This window comes from Myotis brandtii, unplaced genomic scaffold (genome assembly GCF_000412655.1).
Source record: "Myotis brandtii unplaced genomic scaffold, ASM41265v1 scaffold399, whole genome shotgun sequence".
NCBI classification, from domain to species: domain Eukaryota; kingdom Metazoa; phylum Chordata; class Mammalia; order Chiroptera; family Vespertilionidae; genus Myotis; species Myotis brandtii.
In genome coordinates, this window is record NW_005365325.1 from 3,016,817 (window position 1) to 3,028,176 (window position 11,360).

The 11,360-nt window shown below is 36.4% G+C and overlaps 1 protein-coding gene across 1 annotated transcript in view; it reads left to right on the forward strand.

The window, feature by feature from the left end:
• KIF18A (kinesin family member 18A) overlaps positions 1–11,360 on the forward strand; it is a 78,981-nt gene that overhangs the window by 25,408 nt on the left and 42,213 nt on the right. Inside the window, exons 11-12 of the mRNA XM_014545201.1 lie at positions 4,074–4,236; positions 6,973–7,137. Coding sequence (XP_014400687.1) covers positions 4,074–4,236; positions 6,973–7,137 — 328 coding nt within the window. The remainder of the gene's footprint in view (positions 1–4,073; positions 4,237–6,972; positions 7,138–11,360) is intronic.

An 11,360-nucleotide genomic window follows, 5' to 3' on the forward strand; every position in this document is an offset into this window, starting at 1 on the left:
GGCCGCCATCTTGGTTGGGTTAATTTGCATATAGTCGCTCTGATTGGCTGGTGGCGTGGCTTAAGGTGTAGTGAAGGTACGGTCAATTTGCATGTTTGTCTTTTATTAGTGTGGGTATTTTAAGGCTGGAAATCCAAGATCAGGGTACCAGTGTAGTTGGGTGCTGGCCTTGTTAGAGGTTGTAGACTTCTTTTTTTTTTTTTTTTTTTTTTCTTTTCTTTTTTTAAAAATAATTTTCCTCCACCAGGGAATCCGAAATTATAGTCTCCTTCTTGGGAGGGGTCTGGTTACTCGGAATCCTGGGTCTGGATCTGGCAAGTTATGAGAGAGCTGATCACAGTGGATATAAATTAGATCGGTTCCGCCAGATTTGCGGCGGACACTCCGTCCTCCTGCATGGCTCTTGGCTTCTGCCAGGTTGTAGACTTCTTGAATCCTCACATGGCCAAAGGAGAGAGAGGCCTCTCTGCAGTCTCTTTTATAAGGGCACTAATCCCATCTGTAGGCTCTCAGTCCTCATGACCTAATCACATCCCAAGGACCCCTACCTCCTTGAGTGCTGGATTTCAACATGAATTTCAGGGAACACATTCAGGTGATTGCATCTGGCATTTTCATTATTTGTATAGCTTCTGTAAATTATATCTACCTTTTCTTGGCTCTATATAACTCATAATCACTTAATGAGTTTACGTTGCTAATTATTTGAAAGAACTTCTTTCAATGATATAAGTCAATAGAGAATTTTGATAGGTTCACACTAAGCTTCCTAGCTGGTATATTTAAAAGAAATGAGAGCTGTCAATAGTGCAGTACTCAAAAGTACTTTCCCCTAAGCAATCAACACAAATTGTCTAGATGGTTCAAAGGCTATGCATCTTGAATAACTCTAAGAAGATTAAACAAGTTTGGAAATTAGTACTTAAGGAATCTAGAAGATTTTCAAAGTATATCAGCATATTGAAGGCTCTAAGAGGCCCTGTAGTAAGAGAATCTGTTAACTTTGGTTAAAGTTCAGTAAAGTTAAACTTATTTGACATTGCCCAGAGCCAATTTTACCTTATCATTAGTATGAGAAACCAATCACAACTTAAACTATTGCTTATTCACACTATTTTGGAACACTAGAGTATATAGAAGGTGTCTTGATGTACATAAGAAAAACTAGTCAACAATGACCTCAACTTAATTTCAGTTACAGCACCTTTTTAAAATTTGATTTGCATGTTAATTTACATAAAATATCCTTGATTTGAAAAAAATGTATATTATTTTCTGCTTCAGTTGACCTCAGATGTTAAGATAACTACTTCTAATAATAATAAATAATACTATTTTTGTAGATGGCTATAATTTTTAATGAATTTTAGGGCTGTATTAATTTCAGCTGATCATTACAACAACCCTTTCAAATTTGAAGTGGCATATTGTCTCATTGATAGATAAGAGTAAGAACTATAAAAAATCATCTCTTTCAGATCTTTAATTTTTTTGCTCCCACACTGTGCTGTTTCACAAACATAAGAATTAAAGTTACTTCTATCAATGAAATGAATCATTTTTTTATATAGCAAAAAGTTAGCCTATATATTATTATAGTATCAGAGCTCTGTTTATACAAGATATTTTCTAAAGTGTTTAAATTATGTTCTGTTAATGCAGATAACCCATTGTAAAAATAATTGTTATATTTTATTAGTCTCATGATACTTTTGTTATATCACATCAATTTTATAATATCTTTTAAAAAATAACAAGTAAAAGTGATTTCTCATTTATTCGTTCTTATCAAAAAAAGCTTTTAACTGATATATTATTAGTAGTTTCCTTATTATTTTATTTGTGAAATGTATGACTGGTCCTCATGCAACTAGTTATCTCTTTATTGATGTCTGGAAAATTAAGTCACCAACTGCTCAGATTTGTAGTCATTGCTTGCATGTAATTGCTCAACCCTACTTAACCATATCTGGTTATCAATTAACACCTTACAAATAGTAGACTTCTAGAGCTGATGGCTTTCAATTGTCGAACCTCTCCTTCTGATAAAATGATTCGGGAGGGAGATGGTCTGAACTATGAAATAAGCAATTATTTGGATATTTTTCACATTTCAACTTACTTTACCAACAATAAAAACTTAGGGTTTTAAGTCATGCAACATGTTAAATAATTTACTTATTTTATAAAGATGGTAATCATAGAATGGTATATCTCATAGCCTTTGTCATTTTCCCTTAAAAGTATCTATCTCCTGAAAGAAATGTGTGAGATAACTTTCATCATATCAATCACACTGTTACATAAAACTTTTTTAATGTCGTGAATTTGCAGTGTCTTTTTTAAAAAAGTTAACGTGTTTATGAAGTTTAAATAGATAAAGGGAAGAATATGCAGTATTTGATATCTGTCAAAGCTATTTGAAAGATAATACTCAAGAAGGAAATGCAGTTGTTCTTTATACAGAATAATTATAAAACTTGTGACTATATCAAGAAAATTGTGTAAGAATTTAATATTCCTCATATATCATGCAACTAGTTATCTCTTTATTGATGTCTTGAAAATTAAGTTATTAACAAAGTTAATAAAGTTAATTAAGTTAAAGTTTTTAACAAAGATTTTTGTTTTCTAGTTACTTGAATGTATTAAATGACTACAAAATAGATATTTGTCAATCCTTTAATACTTTTTCTGTTTTAAAATGATAGTTGTTTTGTTGGGGTTTTTTTTAAGGAGCTCTCTAGCAACCTTTGATTCTAATTACCTTCCTGTCATCCTAATCACTAAACACCACTAATTGAAATAAGTCTGCACCACAAAATTGACAAATATTTAACTCTGTCCTTGAGTAAAATGTTAAAGAAAAACTAAAAAAATTATCTTTGGCTTTAACCTAAAGATAACATCAATTCATTTACTGGCATTAGTGTTGTTGTAATATAATACAGTGAAATTGCAATGTCCGTATATACTTTCTATGAAATATTTATCAGTTGGACAAAACTACAGTAAAGTCGATATATTGTGTTTTATATTCATTCCCAATAGAGTTTCATTAGGAACTACTGACGTAAATTGGCAGTGTTTTTACCACAGATCTTTACAAATATATCTAAAATTTGGTCAAAGAACATTTATTTTTAAGTGCATATATTTTGTTACAGTTTTAAAGGCTTCACAGTTAATTTTTCTTTGAGAGCTTTGCCTATATGTGAATATTTATACTGCTTATACTGCTGCTGTAGCTAAGAACTGATCTATGACTTAAAAGTGGGAATATGTTTTTATAAAATTACGATATTGCTGTTACACATGTTCTGTTGACCCAGAGGACACTGGATTGCAGGGTCATTGTTGGACTTTCAGAGGAGTGTTTCAGCTTGAGGTCTTTATGCATTTGGTGGAAATATAAGTCAAATTTCCCAACTTTGATTCTCTAAATCTGTATTTCCCTTTTGAGGAAACACACTACAGTGGCTTTTCTGGTTTACCACATTATAAACTTGTATGTTTTGGGTCATGGCCAGTATCACTGACTCATAGCCAGGCTGTAGGGGGGTCCCTGACCTTATGGTGTGTTTTCACTCTAACAAGTTCTGAAGCAAAAAACTGGCCATCTCACTTTCCCTAGGAGGCAATGGAGGCACCATACGATTACACCACCCACTGCTTATTTCTACACAGTGAGCCAAAACCACAACAACACACTAACTACTGTTTTGCTTTGAGAGCCTTGTGAATTGGGATAGTACAGGTCCAGATTATCACCTATTTTCTATAAATACATATTTTATTTTTGCTAAGCAAAATGCAGTCTAATAACAGAGGCATTATAATACTTACATCTTTAATAACATGATTTTTCTTGAAGGAGAGAAGTCCAGTATAGTAAAAATAGTTAATAACCTCTTCCAAATATTTTTGTAACTTAAGAAACAGTCACTTGAACCAATTTGTCGTTTATCAGTGAGTCTTATTCTGAGTGATAAGGAAAAACAAATCATTAAGTAAACTCTATCATATATCACAAAATTAGTGACCTTTTCGTGTGTGTGGTTTTTTTTTTGTAGATATCAAGAAATACTGAAATGCTTGTTCCAGAATCGAGAAGAAATTAGGAAAGAATATCTGAAGTTAGAAATGTTACTTAAAGAAAATGAACTTAAGTCTTTCTATCAACAACAGTGCCATAAACAGATAGAAATGATGTGTTCTGAAGACAAAGTAGAAAAGGTATTTAACAACTTTTAAATTAAATATTAGAAAATGTAAACCATGGGAACTTGCAGTTCTAGAAATTTGAAAGTCAGTGTTACGTAATCACCCATTCTTGACAGACACCTGGCAGTTCTGGAGGAAATGTAGTAAGCGTTGTTATAAAGGCATAGCTTATTGTACAAGAAAGAAAATCAGTGGCAGCTTACATCTGTGAGGGTTGTTGAAATGCCTAAGATGAATGAAGTTAACACACTCAAGGAGAGTTGAGTCCAGAAGGTGGGGCAGGGGGAATAGTCTACGCCAGATGCAGGCAACTTAGACCAATGGCAATTTTTTCCCCAGGGAAGAATATTTTATCACTGACATTATTAGAATTTCCATAGCATGGTATTATGAAAAGCAGACCAACTTTGAGTTGGTTTTATTTAGTGCAGTAGTACACTGCCCTCCCTTTCAAAGCACACAAAACACTCTTACTTCCTTGCCTTAGATGTACACCACTATTTAGGTAATGGACCCAAGGGAGGCAGGGGGTTAGAAATGACAGCCACCACATAAAGCTGGGAACCTCAGAGGCCTGCATCCTTCATATTGGGAGTGCACCAGGAAAAAAATCTTACCAACTAGCACAGGAAGACAAGGCAACAAGCCCAAGTGATAAGGAAAAACAAATCATTGGAAGACTTTTGTTATAGACATACTTTTCACAGGATTTGAGATTTGAATTCTTGCAATATTGTGTTTTATTTAGCAATTTTCTAAGATGAGAAGTTAACATAGAAAATGGTATCAGACCAGTGATAATCTATGGGCACCTGGGCAGAAGTAATGCAAAATGAACCTAGTAAAATACCTTCCACTTAAACCACCAATGAGAATTTACTATCCAAAATTCAAAAAATGTGGTGGAACAGTTCATCATAAACAAATCAGCAGCTTAGAAATATGACATAATACTCAAAACTTTAGCTAATAGAACAATCTAATAAAAAGTATAAAAATGAATAAAGTCATCAAAATGAATGAATAAATGAATCAAACATAAAAGAATATCTATATCTGAGAAAAAAACAAATGAAGTATCCAGAAATTAAAGTTTAGTTAATAAATTTAAAATTTCGCTTTATAGATACAATACTAGGCAATGTTTTAAGTACTTTATGTATATTAAATCATTCAGTTCTATGAAATATATACTATTATTATTCTCATAATTAAGGTGAGGAAACGAGGCACATATAATTCATTTTGCCCAAGGTCACGGAGCTCATAGGTGTCAAAAAGCTGTAATCTGAACTCAAGAAAGCTGATTCCGGAGCCTATGCTCTTATCTCTATGCTTTTCGCATCTTAGATATAGCTAAAGAGAGAATTAAGGAACTGGGAAGTCTGAGGAAGTCAGAGGATGAAAAGATGGGAAATGTGAATAAATGGGTAGACTCAAAATTCATGCATTTATCTAACAGGAGATGTATTAGTATAAAAGGTGAAACTATAATATGCACAATTTAAGGCTCAGCATGTTTTAGGACTAGTAAGATGTAAACTCAAGAAGCATGAGTTCTAAGCATCCTATATAATAAAAGGCTAATATGCAAATTGTCCCCTTGACTGGGAGTTCAACCAGAATTTCGACCAGAGGGCTGGGGAGCAGGCCGGCCAGACCCCGCCTTGCATGAATTCGTGCACCTGGCCTCTAGTGATAAAAATAAAATGGTATTCATGGACATGTGCAGAGCCAGGTTACCAAAGAGTGGAAAAATAAACATTTTGAAAATACTGGATAACTTTTTTTTGCCTCAGTTTTGGTATTCATTGAGGATCAGGTTAATTTTATTTTTTATGTATTTATGTAATATAATTACATGGGTATTGCACAAGATACATTCATATATTATTTATTAAAAAGCTTTCTCTTATTACTTCTAAATTCTCTTAGACCACCACCTCAGATGTGTTTTCATGTAGTTTTCTACTTCCAAAATCAGCTTCAGGAGCATATATTAATTCATGGGGATCTGTTTTCTTGGGTCCAGCCATCATAATCGATGATTATCAAGTTCAGTGTCTTTTTGGCAAATAGCCCAGACAGGTCAAGCTGCTCTAGCCCACAGTTCTATGAAAGTGTGCAAGACCCTTGGGGTAAGAAACCAAAAGGCCAGTTTTGATCTCAGTTCAGGCCTAGGTTAAAACACAGAAAATATTTGGAATATCCATTATGCATCAAGCAAGATCAGATATTTATGACCATTCTGATATAAGCTCTATTTTCAGTTATTTGCACCAGCCAACCTAAAGGCCTTATAGGTAAAATCAGAGCAGTAAAACTCTATCTCTTCACATCTTTCAAATTGGAGTGAGGACAAGAATAGGACATGTATCTATTTTAATTTTTAGTAAGAAAATCATGGGACTTATCAGTGTATGGAATTTTCAAATGAAACATTTAAAGAAATGTATTTTAACACACTCATACACGAAAGTTATTTATAGTCTTCAATTTGGCCATTCTGTTTCTGAAAGCCATAAACTCTCAACATGTAATTTTATAAAATGACTCACAACTCAGTTTTTATTTTCCTGCAAGCAGTAGTATTGTGAGATTTCAGAGAAGAAATAGCTTTAAGTACGAAAGTATAGCCTTACTTAATAGACTGCAGTAGCACACTTATGAGAAAATATACTATTTTACTAATATCACATGCATCAGTTATCCTAAGAATTAAATTGACTTAAATGCATTGTTTTTCAGGCCACTTGCAAACGAGATCATAGACTTGCAATGTTAAAAACTCGTCGCTGCTACTTACAGAAGAAAAGGGAAGAAGAATTGAAGCAATTTGATGAGAATACTAATTGGCTCCATCGTGTCGAAACCGAAATGAGACTCTTAGGTCAAAATGGTGATATTCCAAAGGTACAGACGTGTATACAGGCATACCTCATTTTGTGAGTTCATTTTCAAACCACTGCAATTAAGCAAATATCGCAATAAAGCAAGTAACAAATTTTTCCCAGTGCATATAAATATTATGTTGATAGTATATTGTAGTCCTTCTATGCAATAGCATAATATGTAATAAAATGTTTATGCCTTAATTTAAAGGTATTACTAAAAAAAATGCTAACCCTCATCTGAGCCCCCATTGAGTCAAAATTTTTTTGCTGGTGGAGAGTATTGCCTCAATGTTGATGAAAGCACAGTATCTCCAGAGCACAATAAAACAAAGTGTGCCTGTATATTCAGATTTATTTTGTAAGTACTGAGCTCTTTGACTCATTGTCTTTGTTCTTGAGTGGATATTTTTTGTAAGAAAACTATTGCTCCATTTCTCTGAGATTTAATTGACTAATTTTACGTTTTTAACTGAGCATATCAACTGCATCACTAATTGCCTACTAGATTCACCTTTACTTTCAGAAGAGTAAAGTTACTTTTAAATGTTATTCTGTTTTGTTGTTAATCCTCACCTGGGGATATTTTTCCATTGATTTTTAGAGAGAGTGGATGGGAGGGAGGGAGGGAGCGAGAGAGAGAGAGAGAGAGAGAGAGAGAGAGAGAGAGAGAGAAACATCGATGTGAAAGAGACATATCAACTCTTGCCTCCCTCACGTGCCTTAACCAGAGCCCAGGATTGAACCTGCAACCAAAGTACGTGCCCTTGACTAGCGATTGAACCCGTGACCCTTTGGTCAGTGGGCCAGTGCTCTAACCACTGAACAACTGGCCAGGGCCAATGGAACTGATTTTGATTCAAATAACTAATACTTTAAAAGAACTTCTTTACACGGTTTTTTTTTTTTTCTTTATCCTCACCTGAGGATATGTTTATTGATTTTAGAGAGAGGGAGAATGGGGTTGGGGTGGAGAGAGAGAGAAACATTGATTGGTTGCTTCACATACATGCCCCAACCAGGATCAAACCTGCAACCTTTTGGTGTATGGGTCAACTCTCCAGCTGAGTCACTTGGCCAGGACCTTTACACTTTTTTTAAAGGAGTAGCAACTTTACTTTGATGTTGCTCTTCTGAAATTTTGTACTATGTATCAGCTAATTTTGGTATTTAATTCTAGAATCTTTTAATTTCAAGAAAAGCAGTAGACTGAAAATGTAACTTTTGAAATTCCAAGCTAGTCTTGAGGCATCTAAAACTATAGAGGCTCATCATAAAACACAACAGTCTCCATCAGCTACCCAAGCCATGTTCTGGATAAAAAGTTTCAGAGAAAACAGCTGATGTGTCTAGCCAAAGGAGTGTTTCTCATTCAGTGTACAAGCACTGATTCTCTATGGAACTGATTTTGATTCAAATAACTAATACTTTAAAAGAACTTCTTTACACGGTTTTTTTTTTTTCTTTATCCTCACCTGAGGATATGTTTATTGATTTTAGAGAGAGGGAGAATGGGGTTGGGGTGGAGAGAGAGAGAAACATTGATTGGTTGCTTCACATACATGCCCCAACCAGGATCAAACCTGCAACCTTTTGGTGTATGGGTCAACTCTCCAGCTGAGTCACTTGGCCAGGACCTTTACACTTTTTTTAAAGGAGTAGCAACTTTACTTTGATGTTGCTCTTCTGAAATTTTGTACTATGTATCAGCTAATTTTGGTATTTAATTCTAGAATCTTTTAATTTCAAGAAAAGCAGTAGACTGAAAATGTAACTTTTGAAATTCCAAGCTAGTCTTGAGGCATCTAAAACTATAGAGGCTCATCATAAAACACAACAGTCTCCATCAGCTACCCAAGCCATGTTCTGGATAAAAAGTTTCAGAGAAAACAGCTGATGTGTCTAGCCAAAGGAGTGTTTCTCATTCAGTGTACAAGCACTGATTCTCTGGGAAAGTTAACAGATGTTGAATGTTTATCATAGCTTTTGGTTTGTTTTACTTATTTATAATGAGTTTTATTTATTTGCTAAAGACCATGTGTATCTAAAGCAGTCTTAATCTCAAGACAATCATTGTCTAAATGACATGAAATTATCAGTATTTTTGTTAGAATTAAAAATTTTTACCTTATTTTACAATAACTACTAGATTCTTAGTTTTCTTTATTACTATTACTTATGATCATGATGTTCTAATAGAATATTTAGCTTTTCGAGTGAGCAAAAGCTTTTTCATGAAGAGCTAAAAAATTTTGTGCACATAGTAAAATGTAACAAAATTTATCATTTTAATCATTTTTAGGTGTATGGTTCAAGTAGCATTAGTACATTCATTAAAACATTAATATATATAGTTTTTAAGTGTTATTACTGGAGTATTTCCATCACAATAGCCTTACCTAATTTATATTATACTCGTAACTAGAGGCCGGGTGCATGAAATTCGTGCATGGGTGTGTGTGTGTGTGTGTGTGTGTGTGTGTGTGTGTGTCTCAGCCAAGCCTGCACCCTCTCCAATCTGAGACCCCTCGGTGGATGTCCGACTGCCCGTTTAGGCCCGATCCCGGACAGTCGGACATACCTCTCACAATCCAAGACTGCTGGCTCCCAAACACTCGCCTGCCTGCCTGATTGCACCTAACCACTTCTGCCTGCCAGCCTGATCACCCCCTAACCACTCCCCTGCGAGCCTGATCGATGCCTAACTGCTCCCCTGCTGGCCCAGTTGCCCCTAACTGCTCTCCCCTGCAGGCCTGGTCCCCCCCAACTGCCCGCCCCTGCAGTCCTGGTCACCCCTAACTGCCCTCCCCTGCAGGCCTGGTCACCCCTAACTGCTCTCCCCTGCAGGCCTGTGTCCCCCTCAACTGCCCTCCCCTGCAGGCCTGAGTCCCCCACAACTGCCCTCTCATGCAGGCCTGGTCCCCCCCCCCCCCCCGCCCCCCCCCCCCCCGCCCGGCCCCCCCCATGGAGGGTCGCCTCCCCCCTCAAGTGCCCTCCCCTGCAGGCCATCTTGTGGCCACATGGGGGCGGCCATGTTGTGTATTGGAATGATGGTCAATTTGCATACTGGCTGTCACTAATTAGCATATTAGGGCTAATTACCATATCCCTCTCTTATTTGTTGGAGTGATAGTCAATTTGCATACTGGTTGTGACTAATTAGCATATCTGGTCAGGACTGATTAGTGTATCTGGGCTAATTAGCATATCCCTCTCTTATTATATAGGATATGTTTGCCTATATAATCAAAATTGTAATTTATGACTCAGAAAACTACTTAAGAACTTACTTAGTATTAAAAAAGGGAAAATATTGTAGAAATTACCTAGTTTGCCTTTGCTTTCCCATATTTACTAGTATCATAAACTCCCAATTAAAAAAATGGTAGGGTATTCTTTCTGGCATTATTATTACTAATTTGTTTTTGCCTTTTGTTCTACTTAGTAGCACTTTTAAAGTTAAAAATTAGTTTTATTTTCAGTAAATTTAAATTTTTTAATATAGTCAAATAGAATTTTAGTAACAATCTTTTATACTCTCTTAAGAAGAACTTTCGCCCACCTGAATATGAACCTGGATCTGATTTTTTTTTTAGTACTTGTGTTTTGATGCATGATTATAATTTGGAAAAATTAAACTGTTTTGATTCTTGCCACCCTAATTCCACTCTCAGTTATTTATCCTATGGCTATTTTCACAGCTAAAGTATCTATTTATAAGCTTTTATTTCCTACTAGAGGCCCAGTGCACAAAAATTTGTGCACTCAGGGGGGTCCCTCAGCCCGGCCTGTGCCCTCTCACAGTCTGGGACCCCTCTGGGATGACCAATGCTGGCTTAGGCCTGCTCCCTGGGGGGGATTGGGCCTAAGCTGGCAATCAGACACCCCTCTGGCAGCCCGGGAGCCCTCAGGGGATGTCCACTTGCCAGCGGGGAGCAGGCCTAAGCTGCAGTCTGACATCCTTAGCGCTGCTGAGGAGGCGGGAGAGGCTCCCACCACCACCGCTGTACTGGCAGCCGTCAGCCTGGCTTGTGGCTGAGCAGAGCTCCCCCTGTGGGAGTGCACTGACCACCAGGGAGCAGCTCCTGCATTGAGCGTCTGCCCCCTGTTGGTCAGTGTGTGTCATAGTGACCAGTCATTCCCAGTAGTTCTGCTGTTAGGGTCAATTTGCATATTACCCTTTTATTATATAGGAGTGCCTGGCCAGGCTGGATGAGGGGCTAATGGCTGTTTGCAGGCTGGCCA